The sequence below is a fragment of the Tauraco erythrolophus genome, chromosome 4 (assembly GCF_009769465.1).
Source record: "Tauraco erythrolophus isolate bTauEry1 chromosome 4, bTauEry1.pri, whole genome shotgun sequence".
Lineage (NCBI taxonomy): Eukaryota > Metazoa > Chordata > Aves > Musophagiformes > Musophagidae > Tauraco > Tauraco erythrolophus.
The window spans coordinates 38,894,383-38,915,852 of NC_141468.1; the positions used below are offsets into that span (position 1 = coordinate 38,894,383).

Below are 21,470 nucleotides of genomic sequence, written 5' to 3' on the forward strand. Positions count from 1 at the left end.
TCGAGACAGACACGATAGTCATAACTCATTAATCTCTTAAAAGAAATTTGCGCAGAATTTTTGATGGAATTTTTTCCCCTTTATGGGATCCTGAATACATTGCAGACTTACAAAAACGCTGGTCCAATTAAAAATAATAAAGGTCTGCTGAAAATTTTTCATTTGGATTTCTGAGACAGTCATTTAAAAATGAATTAAGAACTCTACCACCTCTTCTGCAACACCGCTTTTGCTTTTATTTTTGCAATTCCTAAGGTATTCAGCTTTGAACCACTCATTTACTCAGACACCGGACAACTTCTACAACCTTTTCATCTGTAATTTGACTCACTTGAGTAGGCCTCCATTTAAGAGCACTGTGGGTTTAGTACAGAGTAAGTACTCTGGCAATGGTCTAGACTAGACAGATCAAAGGAGCTGATCAGACACTAACCAAATTTTACACACTAGTTTAAGAGAGTCATAAGGGATCTACTGATCTTGCACTTGTCTGAAAGAGCTAATATAAAAATACACATCGATATAACTGCTAGCGCGTCAGGCTAATTTTCTAATTATCCTTTGCTTCCCCTTTAATCACCATTTCACAGGAAATCCATATTTTAAAGACCACTCAGACCAGTCTGGGGTTCACCTTTTTCTTTGTGCACACTGACATACTTCCTGCATAGGTTGATAGCTATTATTCTCACTTCTATGGTTAGAATTGGGCCCTGAGGGACTCTCATCATATAAAAAGCAATTCAGAGGTGAGTGGGTCAACCCTTCATGGCTCAACTTATTTTCACTAGAAATCCACCTGGGATGAAAACACAACCCAGCACAAAAAAAAGTATCTTTGGAGGAGGAGAATTAAAGCAATGCTGTTGGTACCTGATAAAACAGAGCCTCAATTTTATGTTTTTCTTTAATGTTTTCAGCAGTTGGACTTTATTCAACTCGAAAGTTACAGCTGCTCGTAAGAGTCAAATGATTTGATCCGAGGAATTAGACAGCTCTAGGTATGAGTAACGGGAAGAACACAGACATACACGTACAGGTCACTGGTCTGGATTCAACTGTGGTGGGCTCATTATCGTCTTACCAGGCTCTTTATCTTTCCGCACCAGCTGCTTAGCCGTTTCATGACAGCAAAGGGTATTTCCAAGTGAAATGGTCCAAGTGAAAAAAACGGACACATTCAACGGCCATCTCACTGGAGAGGCTGGGTGCAAAAGCCTGGCCCGGGAACCCCGCTCAGTGGGACTTTCCCCTGTGATTGAAGAGGTGCCGAATCAGGCCCTAATTGGGTTTGGAGACTGCACTGCCCTTTCCATGACCTCGCAGTGACAGAGCTGCCAAGCACCGACTGAAGGCTTTTCCCACCGAGTAACCTCCAGAGCCCTGAACTCAATAGCCCAAAGTCAATAACTGCTCACGGGGAGAGAGCCTGGCTGACGCAGCAGCCGCAAACAACCCAGCAACTGCTTTTAGAGACTCACTCTACACGGTCCTGTCGGACAATTAATTTTGACTTTATGCTTCCTAATGGACTAAGCAGCAACCTGGTGTTACGTGAGCGTCACTGCTTCCGCCATGCATGAAAGACGCATGTATGCAACGAAACAGCGCTCTGAAAGCGTTTAGCTCCCCTTGCGTTGTGGAAATATGAATGTATTATTTTATACCAGAATACAGCTGTCCTATTAAACTGTCAGAAATGGCTACATAGGAAGCAAGAAGAACTCAAAGAGATGCAGTGCCCAGAGAGCATCTGATTCTGCCATGTTTAATAGTGACGTTTTAATTTCAGCCACACTGGTGAAACACATTATATCAGAGCCACAGGGCGAGCCTGCCAAAGGCAGACGGATGATACATGTTTGCAGAGAACAAGTATGTCAACACTAACCAGACATTCTCTGATTACAGGGTTGCTTCAGACCCATACCAATCATTAAATTATACCACCAATGAAGTAGTAATTAAAAAACAAAGTTTTTTTGGCAGGATAGGAAATCAGTGGTCACAGATCTGTAGCCCCCTCGGTGCACTGCCCTCCACACTCTATATGTCTCCATGCAGCCTCACCAACAGTGAGCAAACAAAATGGAGAAATTGCTCTTAAGTCTTGAGGCCACAGAGGCCATTAAGTCACTTATTTTGATCCCCTCTAAAAACAAACTACAGATTTGCCTGATCCTCTCCCCTCTTTTGAAACCTGCTACCTAACTCCTCACCCACACAAACTACAGGATCGTACTTGCCCTTGCATTTCACCGATACCTTTCTCTGTTGTGCAGAGCACGTATGTTCACTAATCTGGAGCTGGTAAATATTCACAGAAAGCAGGAATATACTGGGGAAAAAAGTCCCCAAAACATAGCTGAAGTCACCTAAAATGGAAGTAACAAGAATCGGATTTCGTATCTCTCTTCTGGCTACTTCATTGAGTTCTTCTGATGCAGAGAAGCTGTGCCCTGAACAACTAAACGTGGAACAAGAGATATGCCAGCACCTTGGCGCGTAAGGTGGGGCTGGCGGTCACATCAAATCCTGCAGTGGCTACATCCAGCCACGTGCAAGTGAAAAGAAACACCAGGAGCTTAAAAGCTGCATGTAGATCTACAGAAACTACTACACTTATCTATCGGATTGACATAACTGCGTAGTCCATGATGATCAGCTAAATGATCTTTTGAGTATTTCAGAATTCACAGAGACCCTTAAGTGTATGGTTTTTTCTATATTCAGATTCAATACTTTAAAACAATATTTGGTGCTTTAGTATATATCCCTTTTTGAAATATGTGGTCAATGAAACAAAAGGGTAAAAATTCACCACCGTATTGTACTGCTGCTCTCAAACTCAGGATGTAGCAACAACACTGCCTTAAGGAAAATATCAATATATCAATTGCTTTCGCATTTTTAATATGGATAAACCAGCCACCTCTCCTTGAATCAAGCAGGGTTGTTTTTTTTTCTTTTGTGGAGAACACAATCAACTGAGAATTGCACAGCATCCTTTCCGAGTTTCTTATGAGAAACAAACAGAGGGAAACCTCATACATTTTAGAGGAGGCTATTGTTGGTTACTCTCATTTAATCATATAGAGAAAGAAACACTTTAGTGAACAAGGTCAGAAGTGTAATTTCACTGCTGTCATGGGTCTATTGGGATTCTGCTGTTCAAAACAAAGAGGCATCTCCTACTGTTAGGAGTATTCAGGGGACACCCTGATTCCATTACACACTTCTTCAGCCAAAAATGATTTGAAACGCAACATTAAACTGCACATTTCTACAACAGAGGATAAAAATCTGGTAAAGGTGACAGAGAGACCGTTCAGAAAACCCTTTTTGACAGCGTATATCAATTCCAAGCCACAGGGAGGATGTATCCATTTTGTCAAAAGGTGTTAAGCATTGTGGTTCGGTACAGACGAAGCAGAAGTGTCTGGCCTGTCTGAAGAGGTATTAGAAATGTGTCAATGAAAAAGAAACAGAGATTAAACTGACAGAAAGAATAAGGCAGGGTTTTATTACATTCAAAGGAGAATCAAGCAGTAGATTTTAATTAGGTGTGTCACAAAATAGCTTAAAAAAAAAAGTAAATCCTAAAACTATGGAATCAGTCTAGATGGGTACTTGTTTACTATGGTAACTAAAAGCATATTATTTAAAGAAGCCAAGGAAGAGCAATTCTAATGTCTAGTGAGCTTCAAACCAGTTTTGTTTATTTACTTTTTCTTAATTGCTAAGAAGTGAAAGAAGTGATTATAAAAAAATTTAAAAAACCCATTTCTCTCCTCTCTAAATGAAGTACTGAAACTTACAGCCATTAGGATTACTGATGACTTTTAATACATTCAGCCCTGGCACCTTGGTTTCCCTTATTACAAAGTGAATTACTCTCCCTGAGTCCCACGCAGACTCATTTCTCAACGTTTCTTTAGAAACCAGGTGAACAAACACCTCACTGCACTGGCAATAATAACGGAACAATAGTGCTAAGCTTTTAAATGATTTCCTTAATTTTATGAATTAAGGCAGGCTGGGAATAGAGAAACAAACCATTATATAACGTTTAGCTGGCATTAAAACAGGTCCCAGTGATGACATATCCATTACCATAAAACTCAGAGGTGAAAGCAACAACTCTCAGCAACACCAATGGAAAAAAAACCATGGTTGCCTCCCACCCATAATACCCAAGAGCTGTTTCAAAAGTGCCCCAACTCCTACTCGGCATTGCTACGAAGAAGAAAACAAGCAACAAACCGGAGAGAGGATACAGCCAATGAAAATTGCCTCTGTCCTCATTTTCCATCTACTGCCGCTCAACAGTGCTGCCACCCTGGTTTCTTCACATTTTTCAGCACAAACATCAGGCTGTCCACAGAAATACTGTGACAGAGCAGAAACACTGGATCATTTTTCTTTCAGCCGAACAAAGCCAATGTTAAAAGGGAACACGCTCTCTTCCTGTGGCTTGTGGCTCTTCCTGTGACAATGTTGTCTCATTGTGCATGCTGTGGTTAAAAGCAGGCTGCTTGGACACATTCATTTATCACCTGAGGGAACTTCAGCTCTCTCAAGCCAATAAAAGGTGCAAGAACGTGCCTTGGTGAAGCATTGCACAAAGGCAGGGTTGAAGTAATTTCCTACAGGAGTGTGCTTTGGCATTTCCTGCAGGAACAATGAAGAACCCTCCCGAACTTCTGCTAAGGCCTTTTGCAGACTGCCAGCACCCGGGCTGCTCTGCGGGATAACACCTCAGCAGCACAACCGCCAAGTACAGCCCTGCTCCAGCAGGACACCCACTGGACTGGGCTTCCCAGGTGTTTCATTCAAGGGCCTCTTTTCATGTCCTCACACCAGCACAGAGCCAAGTGTGCTGCACCTCTCCTGAGGCAACACGAGAACCTCCTCCTGCCTTTGAAAAGAACCCGAGAAAGAAATTATGAAATCCAGTCCTTGCAAGAAACCCCGAAAGTTGCCTTTCAGAGACACCTACAAGCACCTATGAGCTGTCCTGTGCATACTCATGTAGAGTTTTACATTGTTTCCAGCTACCTGACTCATTCATATTTGCATTTCTAATGTTTATTTAGCGATTCCTGTGGAGAAGGCCTCTGGGCAAAACGAGGCTGATGATATACTCTAAAGATACTCTAAAGACACTATTCTGGTGGTTTGTTTTTACTAAACAAATTGCATTATTTTTAATAAAGGATCACGAATAGGCAAGTAGAAGCTGTTTCTCAAAGTTGCTCAAAATAATATTCATAGTTTTCCACAGAAGGACTTACTTCTCATCTACACTAGCACCTGAGCCAGTCAGCATCTTCCTTACTGCCACCAGGAATAATAAAAATCTGAATTTTTAGAACTGATCTCATATTCCCTCCCATGTATTCAATTAACAACTTAGTAAGCAGCAGTTAAAGGTATTTTCTACTCCTGGTAGCCTCCCTCTGCTCTATACATTGCATCCAATGGTGAGAAGCAGTTGGCTGTCACCAACGCTATAACTAAATTAATTCAGTTGTTTCTGCATCACTGCTCTCTCTACAATTTTCAGTTAAATGTAATACTGAGCTTGCAGGTTGTCCACAGAGGAGATAGCTTAGAGAAGACACATTACCTGGTCATTTTTGACTCCAGGAGTTGCATGCTTCTAGTTCTCAGTGCGTCTTTGGCCAGCTGCAGCTCCATTCCTAAGGGACTCGCCTGTAATTCCCTGCTCTAGTTTAGGTCCTCAAGTGTATTGCTTGTCTGATGCAATCTAAGTATGGAGTTATTATTAGCAGTTGGCGTATTACTAGCAGTTGGCTTTAACAACAGTGTTTCATTTTAGGGCTAATTATACACTTTTTTTTCTACTCCCACCCCATCAATAATGGGATGGCACTAGCTATCTATATGTGATTTTTCTGGGTTTTTGTTTAATCAGGAAAGTAATTTTTGCCATTGAACCAGTGGTGACTGTATATGTTTACCTATGCACTTCTGGTTCCAGTAGCACTAAAACAAAAGCCAACGAACTAAACTAAAATTCTCTGTAATTAATTGTGTGTGCTTTCCTGTTGGTTTACATCTGAACCCCGATCTCTCAAAGAGGACTTCAGCTGGCAGCTAGGACGCTATTACAATCCAGTTTATAGCGACACTGCTAGCACGCAAAAACTGCTCACCATCAGTTCCGGCATCCTTAGGCTGGAGATTTGCTGCCCTCACGGGATTCGTTTTGCCCGTGATGATTTCAGTGTGTTCTTCATTTGAACACAGTTAAGTCCAGGGTTGCAATGATGATATACCACCACACTTCTGTATCACGGCTGAACAACATGCCACCAATTACTCAGGCTGTGCCAGAGAAATGAACAAAGAAGTGCAGTCACGTCTCTGTGGCCAGCTCTGAGCCTCAGGACTGGTATCTGTGGAATCAAAGTCTTTTTCTCTGCTGTCCAGGATATCACATTCATCTCCAGGACAAGTTACTATGGCAACTAAACCTGGGCTTAGTGGATGAAGGCATTGCTGTGCAAGTCAGTGTTTATTTTGCCAGTAATATGGCTGGGATATGGCTGACCACATAAGATGGAAGAAGCACGGATTTTTTTCCTCCTGCTCTTCACTGTGTTACCACTGAGGAAGGCAGAATGATTTTTAGCACTTAAAGCATCACATCTACTTTGATCTCAGCTTTTCTGCTTAATTCAGCGGCAGTTGCAGGATACTGGCACAAGCTGGACTGAGAAGCAAGAGCAGACTGAAAGTAGCACCCTCCACTCACGCTGCATCAGTGAATTTTTACCCAAGCCCTGCTTCATTCACCCATGTAGAAGTGACATGAGAAGCCCTCGCTAAAAGCCCCAAGAGCAGGGCTCCAGCTGCATTGTGTAGCTGCTGCTGAGACTGAACAGCCTGGGCTGCCTGGAAAGCTCATGTAATTCAGGGGATGAGAAACGCTTTCCAACACAGTAAGGACCACAGCAGACTTGAAACATTCACCAAGCAAGCCTGGGGTGCTCCCCCTGGCCCTCAACCCATAGCACGGATGGAAGCTAGAGGTCCAAGGTACCTGGCCTGCTTGGTGTGCCTTGGCCCTGTAACAAAGAACTTGCAGGTCTCTGTAGTCAGCTACAAAGGTACAGATTAAAAAGATGGTTTTGAGCTTAATGCACTGCACTGGGAGATCTGGATTCTGGTATATTTGCTTGTAACACAAGCTGCCTCTATTAGAGGTCGCAGGTTCTCTACGCATCGGTAAAGTACTGGTAAAAGAGTGATTAAAATTACATCTCGGCACCCTTTGCCCATCTTGCCTCAGACATTTTGCGCTCTACAGTCTACACATGCAACATACATGCAAAGATGTTATTACAGTGGGAAATTGTCTTTCCTTCATCAGTGCTTATATTCACCAATAAAAATAGGCACCAAGCGAATTTGCACGTTCAGTGGCAGCAATCAGCTCTTTTGGTCTGGTTTGATTAGTTTGTTCGGGGTTTTTTTTTTTTTCTTTTTTTTTTTTTTTTTTCCTTTTTTAAGGCTGAAAATTAATGAGAATTCAAGTTAATAGAACTCACCACTCCTGGAAACCAACATTAATGAACTGTGGCTTTCCAGTTTACTGATAGTACTTGAATAGCCAAAATTCCTTTTCTTCCTCATAATCTGGAACATCGGAACTTTATGGGTAGAAGATGTTTGTGTGGTTAGGACCAAAGACTTAACTGAATGTACCACTCACCGAAAACATTTACAATGGCTTCAACACCTGCTAGATTTGCCAGAGACATTGCTAAGGTATACACTCTCCCAGGAAAAACAAGAGTTTAGAGAAGAGGCAGGACATCTGTTTTGTCTTCAAAAGCCTATGAACATTTACTGCCAGATTAATAATTTCTGCCAAATCAGTGCTGGATTCAATGTGCCAGTACCCTGGAAGTTGTCATCCACTGAATCACAGGAAAATGCTCTTTCTCATCACTGCACTTTGCGTGCAACAACTTATTTCTGATCCAACACCTTTTCTCCACACCTCACTTAAAGTGTTTCCTGAAGTGCCTCCAAAAGCTTTACCCAGCACAAAATCCTGCAATACCAGAGGTTTCTGCTATTCCTATGAATCCTGTGCTCTTGCTTTTCCCTGGAAGGAGGCTAGGTAGGCAAAGGGGTCCAAAAGTGCTTTCTGCAGACCTGCAAGTCAGGCTTCTAAGGAAAATAAGCAGGAAAAATAGAGAGATAGGACTTGGCTGTATTTCCTGAGTGTGACTAAAATACCATGCTCTATTCTAACGTTTTTGGCTAGGCAGGATCAGACTTCTCCATCTACCAAACCACAGTCAGTGAATGAGAATGTGTGTGGGAAAGACTTGCTTCATCTGGAATTCAGTCTCTCCTCACTACACAGGCTCCTGAGCAGACCAGGCTTAGATTACCTGTTGCCCTGAAATGATCAAACATTTATTTTCAAGTGATTCCATCAGAGAATTAATAATATTCTAAAAAGTGGATGTGCACATAGATCGGCCAAAATACAACCTGTAAGTGTTGCTCTTGCCTCTTGAGAGGCATCTTTTGAGGATTTGGAGGAATGAGAACTTCAGAGGACAAAGAGGAGTCACCAACAGATCGTGTGGTCCCAGGGCGAAAAGACCCTGCCTGTGGTTCAGAGATTTGCAGCTCTTGTTGTCCCATCTTTAGGAGGCAGGAAAAAGAACCCTTTACCAAATACTGCAGACTGGAGAAGCTTAGCTACTGAGTTAGTCTTTCTTCTAGAGACCTCCTAAGTACTAAGCGTGAAGCCCAGTTACTGTCGTTTATGCAGACGCAGACGTGAGGAGATATAGAGGGCTTAGGCAGACCACTCAAGGAAAAAAGGGAAAATATACACCATTTAGATTAGAAGCTGGTTAGTGAAGAAAATCAGAAAATTAAAGTTTCTTAAAAATACTGTAAACCAAAGACTAAAGCAAACTAGCTCTACAACAGTAATAACTAGAACACTGTTTGGTTTCCATCCTTAAACAGTGTTAGCACTTCTGGCAAAGATCACCCTGCTGGTCTGCCTTGCAGAAGAGGTCAGATACCATGAACCACAAAAATGGGTCAGAATTATCAACTCTGACTTCTCAGAAATTCTATTTAAGCTACAGTGCCAGTCAGCAGATACGTGGTTGTTTCCATGCCTCTCACTTACTTCATAAAAGTAGATTAATCCCCTAAATTTGACCTCCTACAAGGAGAACTATGCATGAGGGAAGGAGCTGACAAGCACCCTGACACAGAAGAAGGGGAAGTATAAACGTAGTGAGATTCAACACAAACAGCAAATCCGGAAAGAACTGAAACAAAGCAGAATTTAATTTTCAATTCACTGTTTTATTACACAGAGAGAAGTCAGTTCTATACACACTCTCCCCCACATCTGGGCACGTGAAGCACCAACAAAGTTACTTCACCTGCACCCACACAGAAGCACCACAAAAACATTCACTCAATGAGCTCCTATGATTCAACAATCTCAAATGCCGTAGCATTAATTCCACACTTGCAAAAAGGAGGAGAAAATCTATTCTGGACATGAGGATATATGTTCAAGCAGAGGGTGAATATATTCTGAAAACATAAGCACCAGGGAGTAAAAGAGGCAAAAAGATGACAAAAAAAACTGATGAAGCAAAGCAAAAAATCCAGTGACCCTGCAACTCTGCGAAGCCTCTGAAACATCAGGCTCTTTGCTTTGATCCCATGTTCTGTCAATAAATCAAAACCAAGAACCCATTTGCAGATTTAGTGAGTGTTTCAGGGCCTATGGAAAAGTCAAATCAGGTTGTGGTGTTCTGCTTCTCGTATAATGATAAAAGCACAGCTACTCTACATGGCTTCAAGCACAGCACAAGATGGCAGTGCCTGCAGTCTCCGAACAGCTCCTTAGCCAGACATGAAAGCCAGAAGAACACTCATGCCAAAGATAGTTAATATGATCATATTGCATTACAGTCACTGTAGTCATATTGGGCAAATGTTATGTTGCATGAGGCTATACAATAATTGGACAGTAATCAGTAAAAACATTAAGTCCCTGTTTTACTACTGCTTCATCACTAGCTACAAAACAACATCCTAACAAAGAGCATAAAACTAAAAAGAACTGACATTAACAAGGCTTGTTATGGCAGTTTAGAAGTAAAAGTCACTTTAGCAATATAAAATTGAACAATACTATTTAAAAGAACGAGCAGAGAGGATGTACTATTCCTTATTAAGTAAAAGCAGTTATTCCAACAGCCTGGTGTAGCTACCCTAGTGTATATGTCAAACTGGTAAGCAAAGCACAGTGCATCAACGCTTACCAGAAGAGCACTACATACTGGATAACGGACTATAGCACTATCGGTCCCTGATTAGACAACCTTGTGTGGACAATGTTAACCACTGAGAGGGAGAAACATGAGAAAAAGCTCTGGCCAACGTTCAGACATGAATTTTGACCATACAAGTAGGTATATTTATGGCAGAGTCCCAGAATGATCAGACAAGCCATTAGAGAGTGAAAGCAGCTCCCTCCAAGTTGTTTTTATCAGGCTCTGAATACATCACCTCATTTTTAGTAGGGTTCTGGTATCATGTGCAGTTAACGTATAATTATTACAGAACTGTGATTGCATCATTAGCAGAAGTTTAATTATATCATTGACATTAGTGATGCCATAACATCAAGCTCAATAATAGTTCATAACAAAACCTACAATTAGCACAATTTTTCCTCCCTTTTACACCAACCAAAAGTGTTCAGCTTGGAGAAGCCTAATAGTCCATACAGAAGTGAGCTGGGGCTGAACCTGAAAGGATTGCTGGCTGGTAATTTAGTAATATGGTAATTAAAGTCTTTTCATGATGTAATTACACATCAGCTACAAAAGGACAGCTGCTATACAACACTGCCAGGGTACGTGGCATGAAATGATTAGATTTGAGAAGCTTTGGTGGTTAAACTGAATACCATAGACATAAGTCTGAGGTATAGCTGGCATTGCATAGCACATTATTATTCAAGTCTCACACTTCGTGTTTCCTTAGTCTCATTGTGATAGTAAGAGTTTGTTGCACGTACCTTGGTCCTGTGACAGCAGAAGTTGTTCAAAAACCACCTTTAAAAGCTTCTGCTGTTTTGAAGTTGCCTGGAATTAAAAGACCTAACCTTCTTTTGGGCAGAGGCAGAACGAATGAGGTTTGTGTGAACCCAAAATGTTTATTTCTCACAGCACGAAACCTCCTCTCACAGACTCTAGTCTGTGGGAAACATAGCTTGATTTATTTGTAGCCTTTTTCCAGGGGGGAGCAGAGAGGGGAAAAGGAGAAGGAAGACAGAGAAGAGGCACAGATGAGTAGGTGAACTCAAAGAAACTACAGCTCGACTGAAGAACCGAGGGTTTCGGCATCTAGTTCCAACAGCAACAAGCACAAGTCCCCTGTTTGGGTGAAAAAACAAACCCCACCCCTCTCCTCAAGAGCAAACATTTTTTTAAGTAGTTTCCTTATTGTATTTCTCACTGTCCTCATTTGTATCTGTACAAACCATGAAGCTGACCATGCAAGGCATGAGAAAGCAAAAAGGAACATATTTTTCCAACTAACTCAAATAAAATTTCTTGGCTATGTGACGGGGTTCTTAAAAATACAGGAATGCACTGTGCACCCTGGAAGTAGGCAGACAACCTCATAGCTGCTTTTCTAGTCCTAAAAGTCCTTTTAGTGATGAGGAGCAACTTAAGATGTTTTGCAATATCTGTTTTTCTCCCTTTCTGAAACATGGGAAGTGGGGATTCGGTGGGAGAGAGGCCCAGATCAACTGATCTTCTATACTTTAAAGCTTTTATTTTCTTGTGCTATGAAAATCTAGAAGTAGGCTGATTTGCAAGTGAAAGATTTTGGGAATCCAGAGAATTCTCCTCAGCATGAGTAAGGTTTCCATGAGGTCCATTTGGAAAGTGTAAAACCAAGCTATTTTGGTTCTGGAGGGACTCTGTTACCTACAAGACACGAGGAATGAGTAGAAAAATGTGAGTCCTGGTCCAAACAAGTCTCAGCCTTGCCAGTGGCTTCCCTTCTAATTCCTTCTCTTCCTGCTTTTCTGAAGAGATGTTCTGAATGTTCATCAAGCCCATCAAAAGCCTATTGAAGACTTAGTGGCTTTAACTACAGTGGATGCTTGGGATAATTCAAGATCACTGTCAACGTCAGAGGTGTCAGAGGCTGCAATGGAGCTGAGGCTGCTCTCAGGAAGCAGAGGAGTAATCCTGAGGGAATCAGAAGCAGCCGGTCATTTAACAACAAATATCTGAACTACTCAGAAGTAGGTCCTGCACGGCCAACTTTACGCAGCACACTTTTAAGAGACAATAAAGCCCTTTAGCCAACCCAGTGGAAGAGACTCAACTGTACTTCAAGTACAATAGCACAGGAAAACACGATTATTTCTAATTTGATGACAAAAGAGCTAAAATTTAGTACAGCTAGTGGTTTTGATAACTAGACAGTGGTCTACTCAAACATGTTTGCAGCTACCCTCTGTGAGGACTCATTTGACGTTTGATGTGAAAAAGATTCAAATATGTCACTTGTCAAGAGGAATTGAGTGAGCAATTTGCAATATAAACAGCAAATTCAGCATATTAAGAACACTCACCAACATAAAAAGAATAGGAACTTTATGCACAAAGGATTTATCTGACTTCCTACAGTTTAAAGCAGCAAGAAGCAATAAAAATGTTAGGTTTAAGCTACAAAACATTTTGCAGTTGACTGCTCTCTGTAAATACATTGTGCACACACAGTATAAACATGAAATGTCTGCACACAAAACTCAAACAAAAACGCATAACCATAGCAGTCTTCACCTAAAGACAACGTGGTTCAGTACCTTTGCAGACTTCAATTTCTCAGCTGCTAACTAAGAGAACACAACAGCAGCCTGTATCATGCGGGGAACTATTCTCCCTGGCCTGTTTACGCAGAGCTCTGCCAAAAGAAACATGTGAAGGTCTAAAGTCTTGCAAGGACAGCCTCATTATCTCTCTCTCTGATGGTGGTATGGGCAGAGAGACAGAGGAAAAGAATGCAAGTGGGAGATTTCCAGTATGGTCTCAGCTAAATCAGAAGACAAAGAAAAAGCTTCTCATCACAAGTCTTCAAGCATCCAACTTCTAAACATTACAAAGCAACAGCTCCTGAACGACAGCATTCAGTTCTGAGAAATGGACAAGTACACAAGGCAGAAGCGGATACGGCAAAAATCCTAACCTGTGATAGTCCCTCTCTCTCTCCCCTCCTCCCTGTTGTAGGAGTAGCAGTTACTTGCTTACAGATTATTACCGTCAGTTAGATCAAAATTTGAGAAACAGGTGGCCTTACAAGACTAAGGCTGAGGACAGGAGCCACAGGACTTCCTACTGAACCAGTCCAGCCCTACCAGCTGTTCCGGATGCAATCACTTTGTCAGTGTTCAACACACAATCCTACTACGCACTCAACACCTCTTCTGTTTCAATGGCTCTTTAGCATCTTTCAACTTCTCTGCAACCATCAAGTCATTCAGAAGGGCCAGAAGTGTCAACCTCCTGATTGCAATCACCACTTGACAAGACACTGGAAGCCAATCACTGCCATTTGCGTTAATTTCTGTGAGAACCATTAAGTGACCAGGCAATAAATAGAATCCTACTGTGATACTGTTTGCAACTAAGGAATTTGATAACATCAGATCTGAGGAGTCTGGGGTGAAGGAACAGTTGGAGACTTACCACACTTACTCACCTGCTATCACCAGCATTTGCCACGTAAAGCTTCCCCAATAAATACACCACCACAAGGGCTGTGCAGCCACCAGAAATATTATACACGGTCCTCTCTCGTTCTATTTGCAAATCCTATGGGAAAAGAGAACAAGATTTATAAAGATGGCACTGCAATTAATATTTTAGAAAATGAAGATTCCCCTAAAAAAAAAAAATAGAGTCCTTCTTAAACTGCATGTCCCACGGGCTTTACTATTGCAGCTATGGCCACACGGTCAGGGAGAAGAATGGAAAGCCAAGGAGTAGCTATTACTTATGTTACAAAGATGTTCGCGAAAAATCAGGACAGGAGATGGTAAAACATCAGGCACTAAGGAACAAATGGCAACTCTGAGGGATGCAAGGGAATTTGCTACAGAAAAAGCACAATGAAGGCAAAGATAAATGTAGCTTAACAACAGGTATCTGGTGGTATAATTGGAGAGTGCTTTACATAGACAGCAAATAATTAATGAGACCTAGCTACGATGTGAATAACTACCTGCTCTCCAAAAGAGATGCTAGGATTGTGGAGCATACACCTTTATGAACAGCAGCACAACACACTCACGCCGCAAGGCTGCCCTTCAGAAATGCAGGGAACAGGCGGATGCTAAACTCGTTATGGGTGGGCAGAGAGGTCAGTAGAATGATATTCACTGAAAAATACTAGGCATTCACAGACTTTCCTGGATGAACCTCAGTACTTAACTCTGTATCTCAGGTATCTCACTGCTTTTATGAGATCCTGAAAAGACTTAATTTTTATGCACGTGCACAGGCCCAAATTTAAGGACATATGTACCTACTGAAGTGGTTCTTCCTGTGTTTAGCTTCCAACAGATTCTGAGTGGAAGAAATATTATATATGAAAACGTCCTCCTGCTTAACAGAAGTGGAGAACACGACTCACATCTGTCATCAACAATCAATCAAGCCCAGGAATGAAAAAATACATAAACGTATACACACATATATATGTTCATTCTCAGGAAATCTTGGAAAGGATAAAGGACACAAGTAAACTACTTTCCAGTACTCCATGCGTTTTAAACAAAAATTGAAGTCTATGCCAATGAGTTCATTGTGCTGCCTCTTAGCTTAGTTCAGGGTAACAACACAACGTGTTAAAAATTACACTCCTCTCCTGTGACCAGAATCAAATTCAACTTCAAACTGGTCTTTCCTTGTAATACTGGATTCAAACAGGGACCATCATTTAAGATTGCTATTGCAAGTACCAGCAGATCTTTTCCAGCTAAACCCTGCCTACTTGTATGTGGTTTTTATTATGAATATATTTGTTTGCCTCTGCATGTGTGCATACACACACAGAGCTACATTTCAGCCATTTTCACATTTGCATTGAGCAACAAACAGTTTAAATTGTCCACGCCTTGGGGTATGGGATTTAGAGCTTTATTTTAGAGCTAAATTTATCTGAGCAAAAGCACCACAACAAATGCAAACCATGACAGCTGCAATTTGATTGAAAATCTGCAGAGTTGGAAGAGGCCAGGGACCACGCTTTGCTTCCTACAAATTTCAGGGGAGGGAGGCGACCTGGGGCAGCAGCGGGGATGCTCAGCAGCACTCAGCTGCTGTCCTGAGCGGGCTGGGCAGGCAGAAGTGCCTATCACAAATAATGGGACTCCTTGCAGGCCGGTGTATATAGGGACCGATCCTATTTGTGCCATGAATACAGTACTGAGGCAGGCGATGTGGCGGGGACAGCAGGAATAAAGCAGCGCTGCCCGACAAGGCCATCCTCTGCTGCACACAGGAACTGCACTCTGCTGCCACAGACTCGCCGTTTTACTGTTGGCTCTTAACCCGTGCTCTCATTTCTCATTGACTTGTGGTTTCTTTTTTTTTTTCCTTTTCCTTTTTTTTTTTTTTGGGTGGGGGGCGGGGGCCGGGGGCCGGTCGTGGGAGAGGGGATGAGGATCAGGAGGAAAACACCTCCAAGCTAAAAATCAAATGTTGCAGAACCTTTGGTCACAGACATGGGCCTGTTACAAATGCCTCTTTATCTAATCTTGCCATAGAGAAGCTGATTTTCCTCCCATGGTTTCTATATATTTTTAAATTAAGCTGAAAAGAACAGTTCAAAGGAAGCAGACATTTCTAACCATCAAAATAATTTTAACTTACAAATACTACAGTGGATTTTCCAGGCACTGCCAGGAATTTTAAAAAACTTTCATCTCCGCAGTTCAGAGTATCCTCCGAGACCTTCAAACAGTGTACGATTCCTCACCTGGTTTCAGCTCTGTCATACAAACACTTTGCAAGTGCTGGAATGCCTAAATTAAAATTTATTTCTTTCAATAAGCAGAATTCAGAAGCATCTATTATAGGAGAGAAGACAGACAATCCTTAGGGCCTCATTTTCAGAGTTTCCTTAACTTAAACTAGATCTGTGTACTAGATTTTTTTAGAAGCATTGCTGTTCATGTGCTCTTTCATCTAGTTGTTGTTCAGGACTTGAATTTACTCCCATGACTTGCCAGAATATATTCAGTGCCATGTTTAATTTGATATTGCACATTTTGTTTCACGTTTCCTTTTTTTGGGGGGGGAGGAGGGAAGGAGATGAAGGCTTTCCTACAAGATTTGAGGGGAAAAAAGAAACCAAAATAAAATAAAGCCCACCAATGTCACTAACTCATTCTGGCGCAGAGACATTGGCTTTTAACGAAATACTTTATAACAGTGCTGCTGGCAAAGTAGTGCAGCACAAACAGGGGAAGAAATCCTAAAACACCTCCAAAGTCTTTACGAGTGTAAAAGGGCTCATTCTAGACAAAGTCGGAGTGTATACAAAGCTTCCTCATTTTCCACCTGGAAAAAGATTTCAGAGCAAGCTTTTTTTCTTTTTTTTTTCCCTTTCCTTCCTCCCCCTCTTTTCTGAGGCACGCAGCTCAGCCCCACACAGCAACCTGTGTGCAGGGGAAGGGCTGGGCAATGCCAGGCAGGACCAAAGGACGCACCTTTTCAGCCCAAAGGGCAACGCGTGCCACTCGCTCAGACCCTGACAGGAGGAAAAAAAAAAAAAAAAAAAAAAAAAAAAAGGATTTCTATATCCTGTCTTCAAAGGGCTCTCGTTTCATGCCAAGGAAGCAGCTGATTTAGCATGTGCTCGGCTCCCCTTTTCAGGACACGTGCTGGTAGGAGCGGGCTGCCCGCAAGGGCTGCCTCACGCCTGGTCCCGGGTGAGGAACGCAGGCAGGATGGAGCAAAGCCTGCAGAGGACACCACGAAGTGCCACGGGGTGTGTTTCCAGAGCAGGCGACGGAGAGCAGGGGCTGCCTTCTCTACCGACGGCAGAAGCAGCCCGAGGACGCGGCGTCAGCCCCGGGACGGACCATTCCCGCCGTCCTGGCCGCTCAGGTCTCCTCAGCGCCCTGCCCCGCTGGGATTCTCAAAGCAAAAGCACGGGTTAATCACGCTAATTAACAATATCTGCCGAAAAAGGAGGAAGATTACGCCGCGGAGCCGCTCCCGCCGGAAAGCGCCGGAGCCCGGCGGCGGCTCGCTCGCGCCCCCTGGCGGAGGCCCCGCGGCGGCGCGCGGCCTCCCCGCGGAGCGCGGCGCGGGCGGCGGCGGCGCGCGCGGGGACCTGGTTCTTCCTCCCGCCTGCCGCGACCCACCGGTGTGGGGCGGGCCGAGCGCGGCGGGACAGCGGCCACCGGCAGCCTCGGCGAGGCGGGCCCGTGCGCGCAGGCTGCCGGTGCCCGGCCGATGCGGGCGCTGCAGAGGCGAGGGGAGACGGCACGGAAGCAGCAAGCGCGGCGGCGACGAAAAGCGAGTGGCAGATCTACCCGACGCGAAGTTTTAGAAATTTAGGACCGCGGCAACAGCACTAGGTACGCTCGAATTGCGGTTCCGTCATTGCAACAAGTTAGCGTACTGCAACAACAAATAACATCGATATCCATCCTCAGAGTAGGGGCCTTTCCTCCGGGATCTCACTCTGGCTAGGACAGAAAGCAGCTTTACTCCCTACACACACAGTATGAGGTATCTGCATAAAAAAAATGAAAACAAATCATGTTTCAAAAGGCACAAGGGCAAAACTAACACCTAAATTTGCTTTACCTCTGTCAAAGAGGCATCAAACTGCCTGTAACACTGTTTCAACCTTCCCCTTTCTACTGGCTGTTTAATCAGAGGAAGGTTTTCATAAAGGAAAACCATACAACATAGAACATAGAATGGTTAGGGTTGGAAGGGACCTCAAAGATCATCTAGTTCCAACCCCCCTGCCATGGGCAGGGAAACCCTCCACTGCACCAGGTTGCCCAAAGCCTCATCCAACCTGGCCTTGAACACTTCCTTGCTCTTGAACATACCTTGCTCCCTCAAGACTGTTCAAAATAAAATGGCACAAATCTTGCAAGAGCACCTGTCTAGATTTCACCTGAGTCGAAAAAAACCCCACCCCAAATCTCAATAAAGCAGAAAATGATGACACAATGTATACAAGCTTACATCTTCCAATAAATCAGACAAACTAGTTCCATGCCCGTTTTTTCCCATCCAAAATTAAACAGGATTCAATGTGGAATAGGCACTCTCTCTCCTTAATCTCTCTTCAAAATACATACTATATCACACATGTATACAAGGTTAAATACAGGGAAGGGATTATACTTTGATGCTTCTATCCAGTACAGAACAGCACTTGGAAACATCCCTCCTGCCTCCCTAGAACTGAATCTATAAATGCACATCTTAAAACTCAAGAGATGAAAATTAGAGGATTTGACATACGACACTTTCAGAACTTGAGCTTATTTATTTTCTTTTAACTGGAATAACTGTGATCACTGACTATTACTAACACTGAGCATTTTTTATCTTTTAAAACAGGACAGTACATTATCTGAGAACACAACAAAAACTTGCTAAGCACAGTTCCAACAAAATCAAAGCACACCATCTAGAAGTACTCCAAAAAAGTGGTAGCTTCATTGTTAAATTTCTAAGTTCGGCAACAACTTGGTCTCTGTCAGCTTTCCACAGTGTTTTACTGCATGTAGCTGTCAGACAAGCTCTGTCCAAAGGAAACCACACCCAATAAAGGAAAAATAATTTTAAAAAGTCTTTTGAAAGGGATGAATTGCATTTTATTTGAGATGAGGTAAAACCAGGGAGAGCTTAACTAGAATTCAAAAGGCAGTTGGGGAAAAAGTAATGGTGTGCTAAATGCTCCCAGGAAAAGGTGACAAAACCATCACTAGAAAAAAAAACAAAACTCAGGTATCTGTATCTACTCAGCATTTTCACTAGGTTCAAAGGGCTCCTTTGCAGTGATGGGTATTTCAGGAAGGAACACCAAGAAGTCTGCCTGCGTGTCCAGGAAACACGAGCTTGCACCAAGTGCCAGGTAAAACGATACAGTCAGCTGGCACAAAACCTTCATACATTATGCACATCTCAACTGCACTGACCTAACTCAACGACACCCATGACATTCCAGCACAAAATACGGCTGAACAATGTGCTGTGGAAAAGGCCCAAAATCTTTACCCAAAGACTGCTAGGAATATAAGCTAGCAGGAAGTTACAGAGGTAGGAGAAAGATCAATCATTTGCAAGCATAGATGAGACTCAGGAGTGTTGATCTTATGAACCTCTCCCTTACATGAAGAAAAGAAAATACTCTTTTGCCTAAACCAATTACAAGCACAGGAGTCCCCCAAGAGCCTAAAGTAGATAGAATTATTTATTGCTTTTCTTAATCTGAACATTTTTATAAGACTTCCTTTTAACATAAAACTTAATGCTGAAATTACATCGCATTGTGGTAGACAGTCATTTACATAGCAAAGACAGACAATGAACTTCAGTCCTCTGATAATCTGATAAAGAGCAAAAGTGGGAATTCAGGTAGCTGATCTGTAGCATATGAGCAAAGTCACAGGGAAGAAAATAAAATACTCTCTGGACTTAATTTCTTAGTTTAGAAAAAGGGAGGACAGATTACTATGACCTGTACATGGAATACTCAGACACTGTATCTGCAGTGGGTTATCCAGAGTTTCTGCATTTGTCATACTTTATCCATAAAAGCCCTCCCAAGCAGTCAGGTGCCTGGAGATGAGTTGAGATGGTCTTCTGTGTGAACACCTACCAAACAGAGGTGTAAACTCAAAATAAAGCTGGGCAATAACAGCGCTGCTCAGGAAGGCAGTGATGGGCAACACACATGCTGCTCTTGTAAGAAAGGTGTAGCACTTGAAATGGCCCTTGTTTAGCTTTCTTACCTTCACTTTCCAGTCCCATGAAACTCCATTTCTCATCTCTCGTGCACTTGAGCCAGTTTCAACAGAAGAGAGGGAGAGAGAGAATCATGTCACGCACTTAGAGCCTGGCGCTCCTGTGGCCTGAAAATTGCTCCAATTGAAGCATGAAATTGGTGTCCCTCTCTCAAGCATGCTCTGAACTCACCAGGGTGCAGTGGATGGGTAGTGTCATCTTTTCCCTTTGTTCTCGACAAAGAAAGGAGTAAGCGATCTGCTCTTTCTGAAAAGGGCATACGAAACTGACAGAAGATTTTCATGCGTCCTCCTCTTCAGCTAGCAGAGACTGAGCCCACTAGCCACAGTGCATAAATCTGCTCTCAAGCCCCACGCTGAACCATCAATGCCTAAGCTATGGCTGTGGATCCTGTCTCTGGATCTACCTGCTTAAAAGTTAGGTGATGCAATCCAAACCCAGTTGGTGGGTCTCTTTGTCTGCACTTCCTCGGGGAGGACAGACAATCCAGGAAGATAATTGCTATCCAGAATTCAAAGTGAAGCACCACTTTGTTATAACTATAGTCTCTAATTAGATGCATGTACTAAACAAAATTCACATGTATCAGGAAAAACAACGATTGAATACGTCTTTTCAAACAAGAAATAAAACCTCTGGGAAACACTCATTAGTTCAAAAACCTTCTGTTCAAATAAGAGGATTTTCAAAACCAACAAAAATAAATTAAAAAAAAAAAAAGGAGAAAGAGAACAAGATCAGATCTCCCAAGACCTGATCCACATGTACTCACTGGGAGGCCAAGCTTCTGCTCTGTCTGACAATAATTATTTCTAATAACATAGAGAAGTGAAGGGAGAAGGTGTGGAGCAGCTACATCAATTACAAAAGAGAAAAACCAGCCTTCCATAGGAAATGGATGGATATTCTGTTTCCATAGGGTCGTGATTTCCTCCCAGGTGTTCACGCTGTACCCAACTCAAGTGGGTGGTAGGAACATATTTCATGCCCCACTCACCCACACCCAACCTGCCTCAGTCAAGAGCTGCACACACACTTTCCACAGTCACTCCTGTGCTTTATGAGCCACTCCAACATTAATGGGAACTACAGGTCATTGGATCAAAGATGCTGCCCCTTGTCCATGTCCCTGATGTGACGTTTTATGACCTAGATGATGTGAGCAACGTGAACAAGGTATGTTGGTGGTGCAAGGAATGCTGAGAGCCTTTCCTGCTGCTCCGGAAGGGCAGCAAGGCTTTATAAAGTGCATGGCCATATACAGAGTTTTATGACAACAGCCAATGCTGAAATCTGCTGCTAATTTTTATCTTAAAGAAGGAGAGAGAGGGGGGAAAAAAATAAAAATAGAGC

At 42.7% G+C, this 21,470-nt stretch overlaps 1 protein-coding gene across 1 annotated transcript in view; it reads right to left on the bottom strand.

The window, feature by feature from the left end:
• PPM1H (protein phosphatase, Mg2+/Mn2+ dependent 1H) overlaps window positions 1-21,470 on the bottom strand; it is a 138,106-nt gene that overhangs the window by 37,942 nt on the left and 78,694 nt on the right. Inside the window, exon 4 of the mRNA XM_086610051.1 lies at window positions 13,813-13,925. Within this exon, the coding sequence (XP_086466177.1) occupies window positions 13,813-13,925 (113 nt within the window). The remainder of the gene's footprint in view (window positions 1-13,812; window positions 13,926-21,470) is intronic.